The sequence below is a fragment of the Acromyrmex echinatior genome, chromosome 12 (genome assembly GCF_024713525.1).
Source record: "Acromyrmex echinatior isolate Ae372 chromosome 12, ASM2471352v2, whole genome shotgun sequence".
NCBI classification, from domain to species: Eukaryota; Metazoa; Arthropoda; class Insecta; order Hymenoptera; family Formicidae; genus Acromyrmex; species Acromyrmex echinatior.
In genome coordinates this window covers 7,206,144-7,231,887 of record NC_141863.1, presented here as the reverse complement: position 1 = coordinate 7,231,887, position 25,744 = coordinate 7,206,144, and the positions used below count along the sequence as shown (strand labels likewise).

Sequence of the window (25,744 nt, the reverse complement as noted above, 5' to 3'; positions counted from 1 at the left end):
AATTAAATCAATAATTAAGAAATTAATACATTGTTATACCCAAATTTAATATTTTTATCTAGAAAAGAATAATAAAAGAATAATTCAATGATTATAAAGAGCAAAATGTATCTTTCTTGCCTTTTCTCCTCTTTTTAAGAACAGCAGATTCTGAACGTATATTCAAGCTAAATATTCCACGTTTCAGAATTTTCCGACGCTCCTGCGTAATATTTTTAAATGCCGTCCTGTGCATAATTTATTCGGCTTACCGGCTGCGAGCGCGCGTACGTGCAACAATTGTATAGCAAACTACCGGTTCTATTGGTGTGTCATGCAGAACTGTTTTCGAGGTTATCTGAAGTCATGCTGGTCGCGAATACAGATTTGCATCAAGCGTAATTGGATCCTATATACCGCTGCTTGCTAAGGCCAACAGGCTATCGGTGGCTAGTGTCCGCAAACACAACCCAATCGAGCTATCACCACGACCTTCAATAGACTTAGATCGATACATATTACTACGTCCCACCTATCCGATCGCGAAGACCTAGATACGATTATATCCGTGAGAAAGATCCCGCACCGAGAGAAAAGTGTTTGGTATTTGTGACTGTAATTACATGGTAAAGTAATTATAGCTTGAAGCTCCATTTTGATGGTTATTACTGCTGTAATGTTAGTAACAATAATTATACATGTTCTCTCAAACATGAAAAAATTATATTACAAATTATAACAATATTAAATATTATTATAATATAGTAAAACATCAAGATATAAACGATGAATAAAATGAACATTTTTATTTAGTAAATGCAATTGCAATTATAATGAATATAATTATTTTTTTCTATTCATGTATTATTATTTATTTATTTAAGAAAAAACTAAAGAGATTTTCAAACAATGTGTGTGACTATTATTAATAATACGCAATTGATTAAATTATATAGTTAAATTACAGATTGCCATTTTTTTTCTCGCAGTGTGTCTTAGCTAGATTCCGCTTTAATGGAAATAAGAAGATAAAACTGTCAAACTCTAAAAAATCGAAAATGAAATATGCGTAGACTTTTCTCAAAAAGATGATCATTTTACCTCATGAAAATTTATCTATTTCCAAGTGGGATTATTAATAATTAGTGAAACGCTAATACAAACGTAATGTAAACCTGGAATGGATAAACGAACAAGAATTTGTTCGTAGGATTACATAATGAAAGTTCAGAGAAGCGTCTCGTTGAAAGAAAGGATCGAACGCAAATTATATGGAAAAATGAACTCTTGCCCTTATTACTTATATATCTCTGTACCCACAAATGCGGTGCTTTTTGTGAGGAAGCAACTCGCCGAGCCAAGTATTTGTCAAGCAACTATGACGAGCAAAGATTATCCGTAAATATTTTCACGAACGAATCTACTCTCTCTCTCTGAAGCGCTGCACAGTTTCTATTAGCTACCGTTTCTTGGTTCATCGGTTCATCGGCTCGCTGAAATTGGAAATGGTCGACGATGGTACTCTCTTAATTCTCGGATCTGCCCTCCTTGGCGAAGGAAGAATGAAACCGGTTATTTGCAACCTTCGTTCGACCGTGATGAAGGTACATATTCGCGCGGCGCGTCGATTTCCGATGATTCCCAGAACGAAGCAGCAGCGATTACGTGATCACAGAAGCTAAATAGCAAAGGAAAAGGCAATATGAACCCGTTATTTCTCTTTTCCGTTCCTTTAAGGTCTAAGTACAAAAATTGTCGTAATACTTACTTAGACTAAATTGTAGACGCAAGTAATGTAGAGACGTAAGTCTCTAAGTAAGTATTACGACAATTTTTGTGCTCGGACTCTTATTCTCACTACGTCGCGAATTACGGAGTTCTCGCTGGAGATGCCTTCCATTTTTGTAAACTTTTGATTAAATTCTCTTCTTTTTTGAAAAGATTCTCCCATATATCAACGAAATATTCCTCAGATTTACGAGCTGCAGCATGCTAATAATAAAAGAAGAGAACTGACATTATATTATTGTCACTATATTATCGATTTAACGGAGAGAAGACGCCGGACGTCGATTTTCCACAGCAATTTGCTCGAATTACTGTCAACCATTTGTAAGCATACGATCGACTTCCGCTTTCGAAAAGTTTATTGGCGTAACCGAGAGGATGGCGAGCGTACTGGATTATGGATATAAAGTATTATGACACTGAATTGATCGGCGAATCGTAAAATTTTACTTCGGCGCCAAACGCGCCAATCATATGTCTACGCTCGTAAAAAAAAGTCGGCCGGTCGATTGACCGACTAAATAAAGTCTGCGAAAATGGGCCTCGATATCTCCGTGTTTGGGAATAGTTTGTCGAATCGATTGGAACTAAAACTAACCTCCCGGCGAGAACCGTCCGGGCGATTTTTGTCGCAGCAACAAGTTGCCGGGCGGAATCGTTCGCCCCGTCGCCACGCCAGGGAGAGAGAAGCAAGAAACGCATTATTGTAATGTCGTCGACGGGACGAGTGCCAGCTTTCATTCAATGCTGACATCGGAAAGTCTGTGCGAGCGAGCTAATGTCCCCTGTGAACAATTTTTTCGTAGAGCTATGCATAGGGAAGCGCGATATAAAATCAGTCGATCTGCGAGTCACTAATAATATACTGTATTCCACAAAAAATCTGTGCCATTTTCCTTGAAAAATCTAAATTAGCAATTTAATTTTTTAGGAAATTCTGTATATATAAATATTTTCATATCAATTATTTTTATTATTTTTATTAATTAATTTTTATTAATATAAATTAAAATTAATTACTATGTTTGAAATTTTTAGAAAGAGTAATCCTGTCTTTCGTCAGTACTGTCAGAAAATATACACACACTGTATATTCCTCACAGTAATATTACGTAATTGACGTAATGTATATTGACAGCCTGAATTATATTTAATATCCCCCATTGAAAATATTCCAGATAAAAAGTCTGAACTACTTTTCGTTAAAAAAATCGAATTTTCTAAATTATCAATTTAAAAAGTTCTTTTTATATCATTATTTTCATGAAGTTTTTATGCTTTTACTTATTTTTATTAACTTTTTACTTTTAAAGGATTATGTTTAAAATATATCTTTAGAATAAGAACAATCACATCTTTCGTCGGTATTGTCAGAAAATATATACATGTATATTTCCTAATACAGAGATATTACGTAATGTATATTAATAATCCTGAATCTTGTACTTGATATCCCTCATTGAGAATATTCTTTTGAATGTAGAATATACAGGTAACATAAGCTATCGGCAACACGCTACATGCGACGCGGCGAGTATAATTGAGTGGAATACGAGCCGATCGAAGCCATTGATAACAACATTTACGCACCGATAATAATCTCAGTGAGTCTTCGTTAAACGAAATCGCGTCATTCAGCGGCAAAAGGCGAAGGAGTGACGTCGTTTCTCGGCGCCACCGGCTCTCACGCTCAGTTTCTTCCGCATGGCAAGCCGCAGCCTTGCTCGCCCCTTTCACTCTTTTTTTCGTGCAATATTCACGCTAAGTCCCGTTCAGCTCCATTCATATCGGTGCGGTGCAACGCGACGACGCCGACGGCAGCAGGTGTTGCTGGCGCGGTAGATATAAATACAGATCGCACGCTCGTAGGTATCACACTCAAGAGCTCTTAACCTGTGGATTATGACCCACACCCATGGTCGACACGATCTTTTAATAGAACGGAATTTCCTCCTACGCACCGGCCGTCGTGATTCAGCGCATCGCGTCGGTTGACATAATGAAAAATGCTGATCCGACCGACTCGTCTCGTGAGGCTAAAAGTCGCAGTACAGATTTCTGCATAACACATAGAGCATAGTGCATAGTTGAATCATAGCGTTTTCGAGTGCAATGGGTTTGTACCCGATCCAGGTTAACTCATGTTTGACCCGAAAGTATCATGACTTCGTCCAATCAAAGTAAAGCATGATGTCATCGGTCCGATCTAGATCAAGTTAAAACCCACACTGTACTCGAAAAGGCTGTCAGAATTCTTCCTTTCCTCTCATTTTACGGAAAAGAAAAGTTTCGATTGATTGATTATGTTATGCACTATGCATTAAGGAATAAGGCGCCTCCAGACGATATGGCCAATATATACGCCAATTTTGCACACATTCGCTAAATATTGACTACATTCAATAATTATGTTACGTATGATATTTGCTAATATTGACATACGTGCAAAAATCTGTGCTGCGGCCTTAATTCGCAATTCTTCAGAGTTGAATCCAGTGCAAGTCAAAAAAGAACTGTAGATCGTTGATGTTTTAGAATTAAGATATTAAGAATAGATGTCCAATACCCAATAATACTATTATTGTAAATTATTCTAAGGAATTCTAAAATCTAAGGAATCGAATGCAATTTTTATGCTTTTGATGTATTAAATTGCTAACTTAGAAATATAATATTTCGAGAATTTAATATTAAAAAAAAAAGGGATATTGAAAATTTACGCGGTAATTTATACACAAATCATTTAACGTGTAACAAATTTAATAATTAATAATAATGAATAATAATAACTTATATCATTAGCAAATAAATAATACAAAGATTAAATTATTTGTTTGCTAACAATTTATCCAATTATTAAATTTGTTACACATTGAAATATTTGGATACAAATTACTACGCAGATTCAATTTTATTGATTTATTTTACCTTTTTCTTATTTTACCTTATTTTTTAATACTAAAAATCCTCGATCCATTTTCATGTAATGTCTACTATATTACTAATATCCATTACATCTACTATATTATACTTATCAGTGACAATTTTAAGTATTGTGAATAAATAGTTTGAACTGTTTAAAGATGAGTTGATAAATGGCATGCTCAGAATATTAAAAAAAAAATTTATTTTAGTTATATTTTTTTTATTAGTAAGTATATTAGTAAGTATATTATGTTATAGTAAAATTTATATTAGTTACTCTTACAGATAGAGGTATTTAAAAATGTTGAACTTTTCTTCTGGACCTCTAGGCAAGTTTTTAATTTTCCTTTCCCAAGATTTTAAAGAAAAGTATACTGAAGTACTATGGTGATTCAACTTACCTACTTAAAGTAACTGAAAATATTTCTGCACGCTTCGCCGAGTGGTTTAATCGACTAAAACATGCTGATTAGACTCGAGGACAAAAGATGATTAAGATTTGCCTGCGACTAGACAGAAAACGACTAAAAATTCTGGGAACCGCTTAGGGACTGTGCTGGTAGATAAAAAAAGTTCAAAGCTCTATCTAACTGAAATCACGTCATTGACCGGAAAGAGAGAAGCCATGCTGCCGCTTCTGCCATGACGCATTCACGGTACATGCACGCGTGTGCGTGCATATGTCCCACGCGTGTGAGAGTACTTCATGACGCAGACGTCGCATCGGATTGTATGGTTCCCTCGCCTAAGCGGGGGCGAAGTAAGTAATGAGAAAGAGCCAGCATGTGGATAGATATACCACGTGCAAAGTAACTCCACAATGTATATTTTTACAACCTTCTAAAAAGGTTATTCAGCTGAAACCGCGTATCGTGAGAGCAATGCATATAAAATTTTTTAACTCTAATCAGTCCAGTAAACTCAAACATCTTCAATTACGTTGTGGAAAATTGTTTACAACAAATGATTTAACAACCTCACATAATTTTAAGTCACAATCCTTGGATTTTGATCTTCTAAGTGGAAGAAGAAATCATTTAATTACGTTAACTTTAAACAAGAATTATTAAAAATTATTAACATTAGTTAATATTAATCTAAAGAATTCCAGTTAAGGAAATTTCGAACTGAATACCGATTAGAGTTAACATTAAATTAATTTCGTTTCGACAAAATAACTCATTTCCTCTTCTACACTTTTCATTCTACATGAGGAAAAATAAGCCTCTATATAAATAATAGTTTCTAAATACAATAGTTCATTCTAATGATTCACATCACGATGATTCATAGAGATAAATCCGCGGCAGCAGTGGAAGCTGTTTGTCCGCAGCTCGCGTTTACAATCGAATTACGAGAGAATGAAACAAGGACAATGCGTTCGTTCTTATTTTGCGTGGATCGTTAAATCGTAACGGCTTTCCGCACTGTCACGACGTTTACGGCTAAATTTACACGACGATATTGGATTACCGTGTTAATTAATGACACTGTAAAAAAATGCGCAGTGCAGCAACGCCGACATTCGCTCCGGTAATTCGCTTTTACTCGCTCTATTATCCGCAATTTATTAAGTGCCCAGACGTGTCGCGCATGAAATTTTTACGCGTGTTTACAACACCGATAATCGAAATTCAAAATACCGGATCAAAAGATCGTGATATTGCCATTCTTGTTGTGCGAAAGTTTATCAGTTCATAAGAGAAGTTCGACGAATGGCAACGCGCGACTTTGCGATCGCCATGAATTCCGGATAGGTATAGAAAAAAAATGTAGGCTAATGAGAGTTAGGCGCCGTTTCGCAACTTTCCGTTCGCGCAATTTAATTACGGCCACGTGGAAGAAATTAATGAAGTAAATAACCGCCGGTTTCATACATTATTCAGCCGAGTTAGAAACACCTCGCACACCCGATTTACGAACTTTTCTGCCCTCCCTTCCCTCCCGTTACCACCTAGAAAAGTTCTCACGACTGCATACATCGTTGAACTCGGCGATCGGTTTACCACCTGGGCGAGATGCCATGCACCGACCACCCACGCAAATCGTTCCGAAATTTCGAACGCACAGGAAGAAAACACGAAACTCCATTCGGTATATTCTCAAACTTTCGATTGTCCGCGAGAGTACGAAATTGTCCAAGATGAGATGAGTTCTTATCAAGATGAGTTGAGTTTATTTCTTCATCCTTCCGTGTTTTCAATACTCTGATAGCATTTTCGACTGAAAATATTAGGTGTTGGAATTAATTCGTAGCGTTTTTTAATGAAAGAATGTTATTTATTTCACATGAGCATTAAAAAATACATTAATGAAAGTACTTCCCATCACTTGTAAAACGCTACGAATTAATTCCAACACCTAATACAAATTTAACACTGATGCAATTAAGTGTAAATCGGCTTACATATTTTCAGTTAACAAATAACTTATTCTTTCTAAGATTATGAAGTTCTCCTGACAATGAAAAATATAATGAAGAATTAAAAGGGTTAAATTAAATTATTTATTAATACCGAAAAATATGTGAATATGTCAATTTACAATTCAATTGCATTCAGTGCGCGCCACTAATTGCATTAATTTCTCCAGTGGAAAATATTATGAATCTTTTCCGACTTTCATTTTCCTTTTCTCAAATCATCCGTGTCAAAATGAGACAAACCGCTGAGGGCATTACGGTGTACAAATTTGGGGCATTACTGGGCATTACTGGACTTGGAGAATTGTGTATTATAATAATTAATTATGCATTACTAGGGCATTAATGGGCATAAAATTTGAGTATTACTTGGGCATTACTAGGCATTAATAAACATTGGTATATACAATTTTGGTTAACTGTTTATCCCTTGGAGACCGTGTTTTTAATTTATTATTACTCAATTTAAACTGTTACTGAATTTTCTCAATTTACTATTACAATAATACTCGACATAATTAATGAATTAATTAATGAATAATAAATTTGCATTGATTAATGAATAAAATCAAATATATATAAATAAGAGACAAACATGGAAAATTGGCGAAACAAACAGATTTAGCCACTTTGATACAAAAAAAATTGGATTTGCAATCATCGCTGACTTCATGTTAGATATGGAAGGTTTAAATGACGTTGAAGTGAACAAGTATCGCTGAGTGGGCAGGTCCACCGATCATGTCGAACCATGAATCTGATGCTGAAAAAAAATCGAGCGACGTGACGTATGACACGAGTGTCACTCGAAAACATAATCGATTTTTTTACAGCTCTCTAAAAAATTGTGCAAGCGACAGTTCTAATAATAAAGTTGGCGTAAAATTTTGAAAATATTTATAACATATAAGTTGCAAGAATATAAAAAAAATAGCGATAAACGAATTCAGATATATACGGATTTCATCTTCCCATGCTATTTCAGTAGTAAAATAACTTATTCGGTCTTTTTAAACTTTTATCCTTTTTTAAAGACTTATTGTATTCGCATCGTTATTTTATTCATCGTTAAAATTAAAATTTGATATATGCAGAGAGAATGTCGAAAAAATATATCACCATACCTGACATTCCCGACGATTTTGACAGTAACATTTATGAACGCTTTTTATCTCGCTAGAAAAATCATCAACGCCATTGTATTAAACGTCGATCACATTGTTAGTTTAATTCAATGACTCACGCAAAAACTTTTTGCTTTCGTCGCATTTTTAGTATTACATTTGCGACAGAAATAGTACGTAGCGTGAAAAAAAAGCAAAAACGCCAAGTGGGAAAATCAAGAAGACTTATAATTAGTTATCGTAAACGATCCTCTCAATACTGCAAATCAAAATGCGTAATAATTTTATGTGTGTAATTTAATTTTCCATATAAAAAGAACTATATTATTTAATTAACATATTTAATTATGTAAATCTATTTTTATATGCACGAAAGAAACGGTTTTGTTGAAGTACATTGTTAGATATCAATGAGACAATGACAGTCTCTTGAGTCAAATATTTTGTTATTTTTAATAACAACTTGATGTGTATCGAAGTAAAAATCGATCCATTCTATGGTTTCGAAGTAAATAACATCTATATTAAGTATTTGTTAGAAAATAATGAATTAAATTTGAGTTTCTCTTCCTCTCTTTCTCTCTCTTTCTCAAATTTAATAATATCTTTGATTTGAATTAAACAATTTAACTCAAAATATTCTTAAATTTGAATTCATATATTGTTTTATTAACAATATATTAGAAACAGAGTGGCGACTTAAAAATAATTAAAAATAAAAATAATTCAAATTGGGTATAATTTGAGATTATAAATTTAGCTTTGTATCTAAATATTTTTTTAGTATATTTTTACATAAAAAAAGAAATTAAAAAAATAAAACAATCTGATTGGAACAATGTCAAAATTTTTTGCAGCATTGCTTATCATGTTTGAATTTTCTCTCTAATTATTTTGATGGCATACAATAAAATTATTTTCAGATCTGTATCTACTTAAATTTTTAAATACTTGAGCAAAATTGTTCTTTCCGTGTAAAGATTATTTAGTCAAACATTTACAGTGACTGCAACTTTAAGAAGAATAACAATGCACAAATAATCACAATAATCTTAATAGCCATGAGCTTTTAATTTTTTATTCTTTATGACGAGAGAATATTCTCTTTCTTCTCTTCTCTCAAAAGATTACAAAACCTTTCCAGCGCGATAAATATAAAACAAGCATCCTCAATTTTTAGATATTTAAATAAAATCGTTCTTTCTGTGCAGTATATGTTACTTTTACACGAAAAAAGTAAATAAAACGTACAAATATGACGGCTCTAAGAGTAAATCTAATAGTAAAAAGATTAAAAAAACGTCAAAAAGAACCAACGAAGCAAAAATATTGGTGCGTTGAATTTAAATTTAAGACGCATTACAATTACTACCTGTAATAAATTCAAATTGTGCACCAATATCTACATTGGATTTTTTCGACGTTTATTAATTTTTTCACTTTTACACGGAAAATTAAATAACACACAAGTCACGCATTACACACTTTGCTGCAGGATTCTTAACGACAGGCAATCGGTTGTATTTCATGATACCATGGAGCACGTTTCACAATCATCGTATGGTTGCAACGAGCGTTCGCTGCATTGAAATTTCCCGTCGGGCCGCACTCGGTATTATTGTGCACGTTCGTTCATTTAAACGCAACTCTCGCGCGCGCGGTCGTTCCTGCGTGACGGTTCAAGGACACGCAATTCGTAGCGCATATTCGCGACGTGACGTCGTCGCGTCGCATCGCATCGCATCGCATCGCGTCGATTGACGCGTCGATTCAATCGACGCGACGTCTAGGAAGGACGCACAACCGGTGTGAGACACTTTACCTGGGACAAGTCGGAGTCGTCACGTATCTTGGCGTCCATGGTCACCTGACTAGCGTGGATTTTCGCGACGGCGAGCGCCGCGGCGAACAGAAATGCCAGCATCGTCCCTCGTAGCTGCTCCCTCGGGATAGGCACACGAGATAATTTCACCAAAAATCACTCGCGGATCAACGTTCACCACGCGGATGATCCTTCGGATGATCTATCGTCGTATGATCGATCACCGATGGATCATCGAAAATATAGAGAAGTCAACGAGGAGTCAACCGCGCCACTAATTATCCGCGTTTCACGAGGCCGCTTCAAAACGTTCGCGGACCGGAAGTTCTCCACGGACGGACACCGTAATCGAACTGAAGATTAATTTATTCGCGCACGATAATTACACGGAGTGTCGATTGCGAGCGCGAGATCGCGCGATCGTCTCTCTCTCTCTCTCTCTCTCTCTCTCTTTATTTTTCTTTCCCTCGATCTCTTTCTTGCGCGCCACACTCTTTCCGCTCGACGTGTCAACGATACGGAGGATAGCGCGGTACTGCGCCCTCTCCATGCCTGGACCCCTCTTACACCCCACCACCCGCGTCGGAACGAGTCTTCGGCATGGCCTGCCCGCAGCCGAGTTACCCCCTCCAGTGGTATACCCCTCCCGCGCGTGCGACCGCCGAGGGAACGCACGTGACGTCACCCGCCTTTTCCTATTCCGCGATCGCGCCGCGCTCGTGGATCATGACACTTTAATTCGACCTGATACAACTGCTCCGATTTTCGTGGAGATAAAATTCCGAACGGAAATTGAATATCAAACAGGTTGCGTTCGGTAATGGGCGTACATTTGGCGTACGTGACGATGGCGCGTGTCGAAAACAGATATGGTCTCTCTTTAACAAGAATAGAAACGTAAATAGCTTCGTTTTAAAAAAATAATTTGTTTTTCAAAAATGCAAATATCTCGCTCAGTTAACTATTTTAAATGGAGTTCATTTTAATAAACTCTCTTTGGAAATGCTGAGGGAGTGACCACTAGCTGAAATATTGTGTGTCCCACAAACTACATGATTTTATTTGATTTCATATAATTACAAATAATTTTTTTCATTTTTTATGAAGTCTCATTTGGTAAAATATATGATTTTATTTAATATTATATAATGATTTCTTGCGTAATTATCGGATTATACGTAGGGATTACATGAATTTTGTAATGATTTCGAGGATTCTGTTCCACGATTACATTAAGTGGTTATTCCCTCGAGCAAACAAATTAGCAAAATGTTCAGTTATAAAATATCTTTGATTACAAGAAATCATAATTAATAATAATCGTCTAATTAAATTTTTCCAACTTTAAAAATACTATATCAGAGTTGCCACAAATTCCTCGTCCTAAAATTCTATAACTTCTTTCTGATTCCCAAACAAAATTTTATATGATTTTTCTTGATTTTCAATAATATTTTTATATTTTTTTTCGTCTTGATTTGGAAACCGTTAAATATTTTATTGAAAAATTAATTTAACATAGTATATAAATAATTATTATTAATATAAATTACTATTATTGATGTTGCTGACACTGCTTGCATTTTATTGTTAAGTTGTATTCCAAAATTGCGTAGGATATTTCAAAGCCAAGAATTTTCCCTGATTTCCAGCTTGGTGGTCACCGTAATATTAGCAAAATATTTAACGTTAAAAATCTTGTTTGCTGCGGAAAATTATAATTAATAGTAGTCTAAATAAATTTTTTTTACTTTTAATTTAAAAAAGTATTTATACTCTTGTCGCTAAATAAATTTTAATTTCATGCTGATTTCAAATCGGCGAAAAAGAGAAAAATAGGCTAAATAGTAAGAGACGTTGTACTTAAAGTTCTTAATTAAAATTCTTGAATATAATTTAATATGGTTCATTGTTTGAACCGATGATAGTCGAATTAAGTTTCTCGCAATCGTTGATGGGAACACTTTTTTTCGCAGTACCGGCAGTAAAGATAATGTGGCTACATTCTTTAGTCTAGACCAGTTAAGTAAGTGAATTGAATTATGTTTTTCAGAGCGTAAGCTGAGTTGTAAGCCCTATAACTTACAATTTAAAGGAATACCGCTATAAAATGGTTAGCTATATTGTGCTCTATGTGTTCTTGAATAAAGTGCACACTATTTATATTTTCAAGTAAATTCTGTGCGTAACATAAGCGATATAAATAAATATATTCTATAAAAACAAAGGCCGGGACGCATAAAGTACCAGATCGTTAAAAGTTCAGGAGTATAATAAATTCTAAGATAACTCGCGTTCTCTTTAGTCTCTGCAAGTAGACTTATCGTGAAATTATTAGTTTACGATTAAATGTGGCTAACTATAGATTCGTTATATTGTCTTACATCGGAATGAGAGAAAGAGAGAGAGAGAGAGAGAGAGAGAGAGAGAGAGAGAGAGAAAGAGATACGCGATTGAATTTGGAACGATATAATTGCCAACTCCAACAGAAGTTTATGGGGTATTTGCTAAGTGGAGTGGACTTGAACCAATTCTCGAAACCACTTGAGGCACAGCGCAGATTAAGGAAAGATCCTGATCACGAATATAAACGCGAAGATTCGCCTGGAACTTCCGTATTGTCTCGTACTCTCCGTTTGTACAAGCGGACTCACGTTAAGTTCATTCCAATCCGCTTCGGTAATTAGAGCAATCCAAATACGCCTCCTTTGCCTCTTCGACTGACTTAGACTACAACACGTGTATTTTACAAGCGATATATTGTTCAAAATATATTTTGGAGATGCGACGTCACACTCGGTGATACGGTTTTTAACAAATTTTATCGACGATGCAGAATTAATCGGTTAGAAATATATTCCTGCCTGGGGTTTGGCAAATGTTTGTCTAACGAATAACAGTTTGTTTGTACGAGGGAGGATATTTAGTTATTAATATGCAAACATTACCCTTGGCACTCGCGTTACGATGAGAATAACATAATAATGAAAATGCCACGGAAAATAGATCGGATTATACTTTTGGCGAAGCGGGAATATCAATTCTTCGTCGGAACGAGTTTGCCCTAGAAAATCAGAAGGCACTTGTTCCGCGCGTATAAACGCGCAATGATCCCCGAACGCAAATAGGAATTCTAACGTCGCAATTTACGTATTCCGTAATCGAAGGATCGCGTAATTTCAAGCGCCAAGGTTGGAAAAGCTTGAAGTGAACGAGGCCTCGAAGTCCCTAAGGGCATCGACCCTCAATTACGATTCTCACATCCTTTGGGTTTCCCGTACGCTGCTATATCGCCGTGAAAACTTGCTCGGCCCCTTAAAGACGAAACAAACTCGGCCATGAAAAGAAAAGTTAAGTGCTGGTGACACTTCCCAAGACGGTTCTTCACATTCACCATTTTTCTCGCCGAACCATAATCTTCTAGGAACGCTACGTAATTTTTAATTACTTCCCAACGAATTCTTTGCATACGACATTTTCTTACATCGATTTTCCTCACATTTTTCTCCCTTCCCTTTCATTTCTCGATAATGGAATAAGTTGACTGACAAATTGAGTTTATTTCTAAACAATCATTTTTCACTTGTCAATTATAAAAGTAAATTTAAATGAAAATTCTAAAATAATGCCAAGCTTTGAAATCTTTTTTAAATATACACGTAGTAAAAAACATTTTATATTTATGTTAAAATTAATTCTTATGACGTTGAACTTTTGACGTAGAACTGAATTATATTAATTTAATATAACGTGCAATAATAAGTTAAATTAAAAATCACTTATATATATATATATATATATATATATATATGACTAAATCAATTATGTAAAGAAACGCCATAAACAAGACTTGAGATTTTAAATTTTGCTTTAGATCTTATCTTTATAATGCGATATTAGTTATTTCAATATTTTATATTAAATTGATTTTAACATTTAGTAATAACCGTTTATAATCTTTTCGGACGTGTGATGTATGTAAAATTTAACACAAATTTTTCAATTGTGCAGAACTGAGTAGTTTTTAAATTTAAAAATCAAGAAATTGAAAATTTTCAGTCTAAAAAGTCAAATCTACTTATACAAAGTGTCTGTTAAGTAAGTTTTGATAAAGTGCTCGTGTGTAGATAGAGCGGACTAAACTAAGACGAAAAGTCTTTTATCATTTTGCAATTTTCGCAATAATTAACGAGATATTAATTATTAAAAATTGCTGAATTTTGGTCTTTAACAATTTTTTTCTCAAATACTATCAACTTTATAGAAAAACTGCAAGAGATAAAAATTGTTTATTTTCTTTTTATAGAATTCTAAGAATTTTTTCAGAATTTTTCATCAATTTTTTAGTACTGCATTTTCTCATTTTTATCAACATGAAAAAATACGGTATTTAAAAATTCTGAAAAAATTCTCAGAACTTTGTGAAAAGAAAATAAACTTTTGTCTCTCTTGCTGTGTTTCTGTAAAGTTGACAGTGTTTGTAAACAATTATTTAAGACCAAAATTTAATTCGATTTTTAATTAGTACTTTGTTAACTATTTATTGCAAAATTGCAAAATGGTACAGGACTTTTCGACCCAGTTTAGTCCGCTCTATATACACACGAGCGCTTTATCAAAACTGACCAGATATCCTGTATTTACCCGTGAATATCACTCAAACAAATGATATCAAGAACCACAATTCATTTTTCTCTCAAGTGATTATCCGCGGTAGTAAAATTGTTCGTGCATGGGAATAATTCGGCGCGAAAACGCTAATGACTATCTTCGTGTCACTTCCGCTTCCTATCTCGTCCATGCATCGCGGATATATTCGGGAAGAATAATGAATGTGTTTTATCATTGTTTTATCACCGTTGTGATGGGCTGTTATTTTTTTTTAGCGCTAGGCCCTTCATGCAGATGGGGCCCTGCAGCTTTTGTTTTCGCCAACTGGAGCGGTCGGTCCGATTAACTGTCTGTCATTCACCGATTTCGAGCTCAACGGAAAAAAAAAACTGGGAAGATCTCGTCCTCTTCTGTTTCTGTCTTTCTCTTGACGCGAACAAATTTATGGAGGCGTGTAATTATAGCGCGTATAAACGTCAAAAATTACAAGTGCACGAAATTACAAGAATTATTTTAACATATAAATATCGTGAGACGCAATTTTACGATCCTCACGAAGAATAAAATCAAATATACTGAGATATTTCCTACCTATTTCGCATAACAATGTTATTTTAATTGTTAAAATTAATGTTCCAATCAAAAATATTATGCATTTTTATATCGTTAGATATTAAAATTAGATATTAATATTATTTAAGCATCTTGCTTTAAATCGTTAACTTTTAGTTGTATAAATCAATTCATTCCTGTGATTAGTTTCGAAGTAAATAACATCCATAGTAATATAAGTACTTAGTAAATAAAAAACTAAATTTGAGTTAAATTTATAACATTTCTTTGATTTCTAAATTATTTAACTCTAATGCATCGTCTACAATACACGGAGTAAGAAATAAGAGTAAGAAATTAACCAATCGATTATTCTTCTCACATTCGACTGTGATCAATTTCTTGCTCTTACTTCTTACTCCGTGTATTGTAGACGACGCGAGGCATTAATTGAATTAACGTCATATTAAATGGGAGCAATGGCAACCTGTAGAAATAATTAAAAATAACTCAAATTGAAATACATAATCTGACGTTACAAGAGAATTTAATATTAATAGAGGCAAATTTTCGCGTTACTTTCCTCCGAGGCGAAGTTTAGATTTCTATATTTACAGTGAAGATTTTTGAATATTTGACTCCGCGGATTCGTCGACATAGATTCTCGGATCGTCAGATTTATTCTTCCTTTCTCTGCTCTTCCCGGTCTCGGAATTTTAAAAAGTATTCCAAGATCGAATCCTATAAATTCTCGATTTCGTAAGCTGTTCATACCCATGACTTATCTCATGTTTCAATTAGGAGTCTAACCCATCTTCTCGATGATATATATAACGAACTCTGACGTTTCGAACAGCTAACCCAGTGTCGTATTTGGGACAAGCTTAGTGGCCAAAGTGCTAACAAAACTATCTCCGACATGTTCTTACCTCCCCAGCGCATCAACAGCTACCGGTAACCGCTTCTGAAGCGAACGCACACCGGAAACCGGATCGGATCCGCAAGACGCAAGTAGTCTAAGTTTGCCCGTTCGCCACTTCCGCCGACGAAAGCCGCCTGCCGTGCGCGTGCAGGATGAACGCGCGTTAGCGGCGAACGCGAGCAGATGGAAGCAGGTCGGGGGTGGTAGCGCACGTTGAGAAACGCATTTGTAAACATACATCCTACCCCTACGGGGCTCGAGCAGCCGTGTCGCAGTAAATCCCGGTACATTAATATTAATGCGTCTTCGGCATGTACCGGGCCGTTCTCCTTCTCTCCCTCTCTTCCACCGCTCGACAGTCCTCCACATAGCAGAAAGCAGGAGAGTTCGGTGGAGTTTACAACGCGAAGTGCATACAGAACCTAGGGCTCTTTACAATACCATCCACCCACTCGCTCGTTTTCCCTCTGCGTGCCTGTCACGTCTCTCTCTCTCTCTCTCTCTCTCTCTCTCTCTCTCTCTCTCTCTCTCTCTCTCTCTCTCTCTCTCACTCTCTCTTTTTCTCCCCCTCTCTTTCTCTCTCTCTTTCCCTCAGTATGCGTACAAATAGATACGTGTACCATGAGTAGGTACGTGCATTTTACGGTACGGAATTCCAGGATCTCTAGATCCTCTGATCTTCGGTCCGGAGCTCCGGATGCACGCTGCATAACGCGAGTGAATCTTTTAGCGGAGGTCTACATTCGTAAAAAAGGTGTCTTTGCTACCATCCTGGAAGCTCCTCGTGATTTGCAAATTTTTAAACACGACCAAAGAGAGTAATTCTTCAGAGATACCAGTTTCTAGTTATTAACATGCAACATGCAATATTAATAATAAATCCTTTGATATGACTAAATAATTCAGCGAAACATTTGTAACTATTGAAGAGCTTCGTTAAAGTTGATCTTGACTTCTCCTTATGGTCATCTAATTTGATTCGTACCTTCTCTCGATAAATCCTTAGGTATCAACCGAAAACAGAACTTGAAAAAGTTAAACCGTTTTTGAAAAATCTTACATATAGATAGGATGAACGAACGAAAGGATGACCAGACCAACATAAAAGTATAAAGTAGTTTGTTAGACTGCTACTTAACAAGAAGCTCTAGCAGTTCGCCCGTTTAGTTAAGTAATGAATATTAGACTATTATGTAGACTGAGACACGCAACGTGCAATAACGATCGCCGATTGATCATCACAAGGGACAGATCACCGCCTTTTCCGCAGCTCTGCGGTTGGCCATAACGATCTCTCGTTAGCGCAGCTAATTACTTCAGTAGTGTGCAGTGGACCGTGAAAGGTCGTTAGTCAGTTAGTACCATGGGTTGGAACCTGAAGTGATAGGATCCTCACTCTCCTGTCTCTATCTCTCTTTCGTTTTCTATACATCTGGCATTGTCTCACGAAACTTTGACACGATGACATTCTCCAACTGTGCTTAGATATGCTCAGTGGTCTTTGGATCGTCACGTTCTTCCTTAAGCTTCGATCTTTAATATTTAGAATTCTCTAAATAATTAAATTGAAAAATTGAAGCTTACCTTGTCAGTAATTCTCTACGGATCTCAAGTTTATGAACTTTTAAAGTTTTAATTATCTCAAAATGTTATCCCTTTTGAATTTTGGAATCCACCTGAATTCTCAATCCAAATTAATGTAATAATTTGAAAAATCATCAAACTAATTTTTCAAATTCTCCAATTATTGATTTTAATTATTAATTCTAATTACTAAACTACACATTTTACAGATATGAAATTTCTGATGAACGCCAAGGAATAAATTATGCATATTTCTGAATGCTTGCGTAGGTGGTATATATCTCCCACTCTTTTGAGTATATTTATCCTTCTTGCAGCAACTAAAAGGAGCACGGAACGCAAGCTGGATATCAGGGAAGGTTTTTGTGAAGAAGCAGGAAGAACGGAAGAGAAGAGAGAGGGTGAGCTTTGCTCCGGATTCTGCATGCTCGTAAATAGTCCCGATAACATGCCTTCTAGGGATACCCGATATTCAACGATGCTGCAGTTCATTGAATTTACTCGCGGGACGGTTGACATCGCGGTTTCCTGTCCTGATTTTTATATGAGTAACGAAGGACTTCTTTTTGCTGATTTTTATTCTGAAACGCGAGTCTTTCTGAATTCTCGTATTTTTCCTTTTTTTTTTTTTTTACTCTTTTTATTCGTCTAATGGAAAAGAGTTGCAAAACATCTTTTTATTGCGCTTCTCGACGGACTCATAATTCTTCAACCTCAACAACTGTATAATTGTTCAGACGAGAAACCAAAAGATAAATTTCTGAAAGCAGAATACAATGATCCTGCTACTGAAGCAAATGTTCGCAATCAGAGCGTGGGATTGGATTACCGAGTAATGCAGCGAATTAGTGGACATTTGTATTCAGGCATCACGTTTGCATTTCTGAATTTTATCTCGCGTTTATTTCCGCGAATGAAAGGAGAAAATACACGCGAGAGAAATGTATAATAGCAAAGATAAACGGAGGGAACGGCGATTAATAGTAGTTCGTAGTTTGAATTTGATGGTTTCGTGTTTGTTTCAAAGCAAGGGGATTGAGTATCCTCAAGCACCGGTAACATATTTTAGCCGAATAAATTGATCGTGGAAAATGCTCTTGATTATACTAATATTACCAGTCGAAACCAGTATCTTTAAACAAAATATTTGCAGGCAATCCTTGCGTTTGAAGTAGAAAATTATTAGCTATGCGCTGTATCAAGATTGAAGCTTTTTATTTGCGTCAATATTAAAAACGGTACATTTCCCGCATATCTCGGACATATATGTTATGATGTCTGGCTTTATAGAATATATCCCGGCGAATTGCTTGATAGGTATATTTATCAATCGTGTATATTCATATACATATATATATATATATGTAGTTTAAGCATGTTTTCAACACTGAGTCTTGATGAGTTATATAACTAATACACAGATAATAAAATCACCTTATTATTTCATGACATAACTTCTGTGACTGAAATAATCGTATACAGTCTTGGTCAAAAGTATAAAACACTCTCACAAATTGAAAACATTCTATAGCTGACGAAAAATAAATTTAAAAACAGTTTTATTAAAAAATAATATTTATTTTTACAATTTTAATATTTTATCAGTCCTCCTTTGGCATTTATCACCGCCTTTTCCAAGAAAATATTCTGAATTGAGAATGTTTTGTACAGTCAAGACTATATTTTATATATTCATATTTTACGAGATAAAATATTCGCAACTTTCGATGGGAAAAATTTTTCTATGTGTTTTTAATTATGTATGAAATCTATTAAAGTAATTATAACGAAAATTGCGCGTTGGAAGAAGGAAGGCTACTATACATGATAGCTCAATTTAACGTAATGTCAAGATACACCTGCGCTTTCATGTCTTCCCGTTAAATTTATTCCAGTCGCGGCGTAATTTTGCGCTTCGTGTGCGAGCGTGCACACGCACACGTCTCCGGGGGTCTCGCTAATTTGTACCGAGATAATGTCAGCATATACGCTCCACTCTGCTACCATTGATAATGCGTGCATTCGTGGCGCTATTATTAATACAAAGTAGACAGCGATGCGTACACAACGCGGCCCGTATGCGCTTTGAAACGCGCTAGGATCGTTTCGACATGAAATAATTTTGCGTCTATGTTGTAATTTCACGTCTATGTTGTCGCGAAATTACGTGCGACATTACCGAGTGCCATCACCGTCTCTTTATTTCAATAATTCCGTAGTATATAGTAAGCGTCATAACCATTATAAAAAATTAAAGATCGTGAAATTAAAGATTGTATAATTAAAGTGCAACACTTTTGAATTTTTATTAGGTGATTGATACATTTCTAGAGCGAGAATTTTTATTAAATAATCGCCAACTATTAGAAAAAGAAAAATACACCCTAGAGAAAAATACAAAATTCGAAACGAATAAAATATTCAAAGATTTAAATATTTAAAGGGCAAAATGTTTGCAACAGAGGATCAAGAATCTTTACTTATTACTTAAAACATATTATTTATTTTCGGATACTCTGTAATAAAAATGTCTTCGACATAACTCGATTCTCCACGTTTGGAAACCATTAGTTAGACATCTTGCTCGAGAGTTTTTGCTGTTACAGAGTATTGCCGGCGCGTTTGCCATCCGGAAATATTGTCCCTCTTATTAAGATGACGTCAGGATTGGAAACGGGCCAGCTCTTTCGGTTGACGGATGTGCAAATCGCGTGCGACGCCTGCGTAAATTGCATTCTTGGTGCAGGAGGGGCATAAGCGAAAGGAAATCGCATGTCACGGCCAAATGCTCCGCTTTATTCGAGCCCGCTCTGCGCAAATTTTGATTTTTCCCCCCGATGTGTTGTATTGCTTCATTAATCCCTTGACGCGATCATCGCGACGTCGACGAATTCGCTGCAAATTCACTCTCTATGCTCATTGCCTAAATTACTCGAATCCGCATTTTTGCACAGGCAGAAAGAAATTAACTTCCTTATAATCCTATATCGAATTTTTTAAATTTTTACCGAATGAAATAATGGCAGTTATTGATAAATGAATGACAGATTTCTCATGTTACTGCAAAATTTGATTCGGACTCTAATTTAAATGCAGCAAACGTTACAAAAATCCATATAACAATTGAATCCTCAATACTTTAAATCGCCGGAAAATTACCAGCACGATCGAAAAATTAAAAAAGGTGGTCAAAGCAAATCAGTTTACCGAGCTTTTACGGACGCTTTTATCGTAAGCGGTAGATGAAAATTGAACTAGCCGTAAAATTCGCATGACGGCAAATGGATATATCTCACTTGTATAGTCATCGAATATACAGTATATTTATCACTCCTTGATTTTCTTACAAGCTTCGGCTGTTCAATCATCATTAAATTCGACTGCAACTTTGCATTACGATTAAAGCAATTCATTTGGACTCGAAATAAAATTTTTAGAAAAATTGTATAATTTGTACGATTAATTTATGTCAATATAAGAAAAGAATTATTATACAGATGCAATTTTTTATTAGAATAAATTCTTTAAAATTGAAAAACTTTATTCAAGACAAAAAACACACTACAATTTTATCAGATTTAACCCTCAACTATAGCTGTGAAAACTACACTTAAGTTCTAAAACGTGCTATTTAAAACAGAATACGAGTGAACTTTTGCCTTTCATCAGCGATTGATAACAGTGGAGTTAATAAACCCTTTACAATGAACTATTTGAACCCAATCGAAAATTTTTTACGATTGTGTAATTGGTACTATGAGATTCTAAATTGCAGGTAAAAAGCTTTGAACCTTTCTCTATCAATCACTTTAAGTCGGATATTCACTCGCATTCTGCACTTTAAACAAGACGTTTTAGAACTTAAGCATAACTTTCATAGCTATAGTTAAGGGTTAAGTCTGATAAAATTGTAGGTTCAAAAAGATATTAATTTGCGATTTTAAATTCTTTGATATTTTACATTTTCAGGCGATTAGACATTATTTGAATGAGAGAGATAATATTCCGGTTTCTTTTTTCTCCTCAGGTTTTTAAATCAGGAAGTTCGTACTAGCTCAACATCTCAACGCAATCGCATCTGGTGATGTTATTCGTCGATGAATTCCCAATCCTAATAATAAATAATTCCTGAATGACGCTTCGATGCGACGCGCGATCGGGTGATTGATGCAACGCTAAATGAGCCCACTCTTAAATAATTGAGACGCTTCATTTGAATAATTGATTGATGGTAATTGCAAGAACGACATCGGCCATACTATACCATCATCGGCCAGCACCAGTGCGTTCACCAGTTTAATAATTTATTGTCGTTAATAATTGGCGAATAATTAGCGTGCCGTGCTGACGTAATGTTTATTCATGGAGCATCGTGTCGAGGTAAAATTTAACTGGCAGAAACGAATGGGCACCTTTCTTTTTGATGAACGATTCGTCCGTGACGACGCGGAATATCGATCTGCAGATATCGATTCTCTCGAGAATTGCATGTTTAAGATCGGCATGATAAAATCTGCACTTTGTATCCAAATTTAATTCCTTCAATGCATTTTTTTTTACAATATTCATGTCGATCAAAAAGCTGCATCTTAAACAGCCTATATTTTAAAATAATTGATGCTACGTAAATTTTCATCGTCACTGTAATTATTTTTTACTTTTTTTACGAATACAAATAAAGAGTAACTCGAGAAAGTCAAATAAGAAAAAACAACTCGGGCTAATGAGAGTTTTTGTAATTAGTACAAAGATGGTTATCAAATTTCTAATTTACAAACATTTAATCAATGTAACGTGAATAATAATAATTACAGACGTTTCGGCTTCATTTCGAGCCATCTTCAGTGTGTTGAGTTCACAATTAGTTCCTACTTCTATATGACCAAACGGGTGACGATTTGATTTCAAATTATTTTTTAAATTCTTTAAAAATTCCATAAATCCAAAGTATAAAATTGGGGATTTATCGATTATCGCAAGAAAAAGTACGACTCTGTTACGAGATCTTCGATAAGAAGTATAGTCATTTTCTCGGGCAACGCGAGAAAACCCGCTACAACCCGATCATCCGTTGAGGGATGCGCTTCTGTATTTCTCTCGCAATACTGTAACATCTCTCCCGCCGTCACGATATCCAGAACGAAGATGGACCGCGGCACGTGAAATATGGTAATTCGCCTGATAATGCACTCCATCTCCCCGGCGTCCGTCTCTGCACCGTGCGATGCATTGCATTCGCTCGCAGCAATACGATCAAACCGGCACTGAAATTTGAAGAGGGTATCCGTGTTTCACGAGATGTTTCGTTATTGTCGCAGCAGTTTGTCGCTTGCGGCAGGTACTACCGTGTTTTTCACGGCTGTCAGTCATCTCCTCGGGGACCTAAACCACTAAGGTCTAAAATATATAATATTACATTTTTAGGATAAGTAAAGAATTACATTTTAAAAAATCAAAAATGTTTCATTTACTCTGCAACATCAAATAAGTCGTAGCCTAAAATATGTCAATTTAAATCTAAAGAAATAAGTAAAATACAATCCAACCTCCTTTATATTAAAAAAATTATTGAATATTAATTCTTACAGTGGTAAGAAGTAAACATTTACATTACTATTTAGTAAATAAATATTTACTCAATAAAATAAGGATAGTTAAATTAAATTAATGGTTTTTGTACTAAATAAATATGTTTGTATTTAATAAATATTTATTTAGAATTATTCAATTAAATATTTATTAAATTTTAATATTTTTTTAGTGCACGTCACGATTTTTTGAAATTTATAAATAAAGTTTGATGACGTATAAAATTATATAATCCCACAAGACTTTAGGATATAACTACATAAAAAAATGTATGGAATATGTAAAAAAAAGATTAAGTTTAAAATGTAATTATATAAAATTATGTATTATTATATATTAAATAGGATAATTCCGGTATATACGCTGTTATTAAAAACTTGATTTATTAAGTATTATTTACTACTATGTTTATAGTAAACGAATTATATCAGTGAAAACTTTGTATTGACTACTACTGCAAAAAAAAATATTAGAAATCCAAAATATTTATTTTTTATATTAAAAAATAAACTTTTTGTAACCCTTGCAGTTTTGCCGTATATCCTATAGGGATGGGATATATGGCTACTCATAAGAAGAGAAGGGGTACGTACGGCTCATAAAAAATTTGCAAATAATGCATATAAATAAGACGTATAATAACACAGTAACTTATAAAATGTGTTTATAAAGTTTTATTAAGGAATAAGAAAATGGTCAATATGTATATGAAGTAATAAAATATAAAATATAAAACATAAAATCACAACATAATACATAAAGGCATATAACAGAATAGTTGTGGAAAAATTACCCCCACTCCTTCTATTTTTTCTGACTTCTACGGCGTAAATTCCAGCGCGGAGTTACCTATGTATCACTTCTGATTAAAATTTTTTACTTTTAATTCGCTCTTGACTGCTCAGAGCTTTGTTTCATCTAATTATCATTAACTCGATAAAATAATTTCGAAATTTCCGGCAGTGGGATTGCACGTTCAAGCGGAACGACGATCGCACGAAGAAAACACTGTTTCATTACCGACACATCGGCGTGGCAAGAGTCTCGATCTCGAGGATTCGCTATCGGGGTACATCTTGGTACCAGAGACGAGAGAAGGGCGCTAACGATAGCCAGTCGACGTGATTCGAATTGAGAAAGTTCCGGTCAACCGCGGCCGCATCGTCTCGAAAGTCGAAATACCGGCTACGAACTCGGAAATCGATTCCTGCCTGGAATATATATCGCTAACGTGTCACCCTCGTAACGAGAAGCTTTCGACGGAATAATGAAGTTTTCCCTGAGAAAAATTGGGTCGCGCGCGTACAAGTTCTTTTCCTTTCATCGACCCTTCCATTTTCAATCGATACTTTTATCTGATTGTACAGATGCAATCGCGGTATCCGGCGCACCTGAACCACGTCGGGCAAAGAAATATCCCACGCGTGTCGAAACAAATTTTGCACCAACTCACTGCGGCGTGGATCTCACCTCGCACGAACGAGTTCGGTCTGGTAGTCTATTCGAGGATGGCTACACTCCACTTTCCGTGTGAATGAACGAGGCCGCGGCCGACTGCATTATGAGAAAGATATTTATTACTCGAATAAAGATATATCATAATGACGCGTGTATATAACGTTTAACGTTTATTTACGTTGCTGATATTATCGGACCGCGCGGAAACTTTAGTTTAAACGTGGGCACGAGGTATGCGAACGTCAGGTGTTCAGTCGGGATTGTTTGAGATTGCCGCGCGGCTAGTTCAATTTGAATGGAAGAAGTTACGTGCTCATAAGCCCGATGTAATCAGAATTTATATACGCTGTCCGCAGAATTGCGGAACACCATGTTCGCCACATATATTTCCTACGTTCAAGTGAATCTTTAGAATCGTGAATCATTAACATTATAAAGTTTCTACGAAACTTATACAGTTGAATTGTTATGTTCAGTCAAATTGCTATATATATATTACGAGTACAGAGAAATTTTCCCCATCCTCTTCTCATAACTTTTAAAATAAATTTACACTTAACGAAAATATCGTGTGTTCCCTTACTTGCAAAGTGACATAACTCAAAAAATGAAATTTTTCTCAAGAAAAGGAGAAAAACTACTTTCAACGTAACAGAAAATTATTGATAAAAAATTATTAATCAAAAAGAATATGTTCTTAGAAACATGATCAAGTAACATTTTTATCATCTTCACGACTTTTAAAAAGTCACCCTTTTTAAGTTGTGGCAATTTTAATATACTAATAGAATTATAATAAATCAAATGATATAGCTTGAAATATCACCAACAGTTTATATTTGCCTCGATTAAAATGACTAAATTCAAAGTAATTTCTTCTTCGAACTTTGATCATCAAAACTGTTTTACCTCTAAATATTGTATTTTCTGTAGAAGACTCTACTTTTTATTCAAAAAAGCTACACCAC

At 35.1% G+C, this 25,744-nt stretch overlaps 1 protein-coding gene across 12 annotated transcripts in view; it reads right to left on the bottom strand.

The window, feature by feature from the left end:
• Fas1 (fasciclin 1 Fas1 domain-containing) overlaps nt 1–10,629 on the bottom strand; it is a 380,082-nt gene extending 369,453 nt beyond the window's left edge. For all 12 annotated transcript variants that reach the window (XR_015547032.1, XR_015547034.1, XR_015547036.1 and 9 more), the window contains exon 1: nt 10,061–10,629. Coding sequence is in view for 8 of the 12 variants with exons in the window: in XM_087412180.1 (XP_087268306.1) it covers nt 10,061–10,162 (102 nt within the window). In the remaining 4 variants the exon portion in view is untranslated. The remainder of the gene's footprint in view (nt 1–10,060) is intronic.
• Between the last annotated feature and the right edge of the window lie 15,115 nt (nt 10,630–25,744).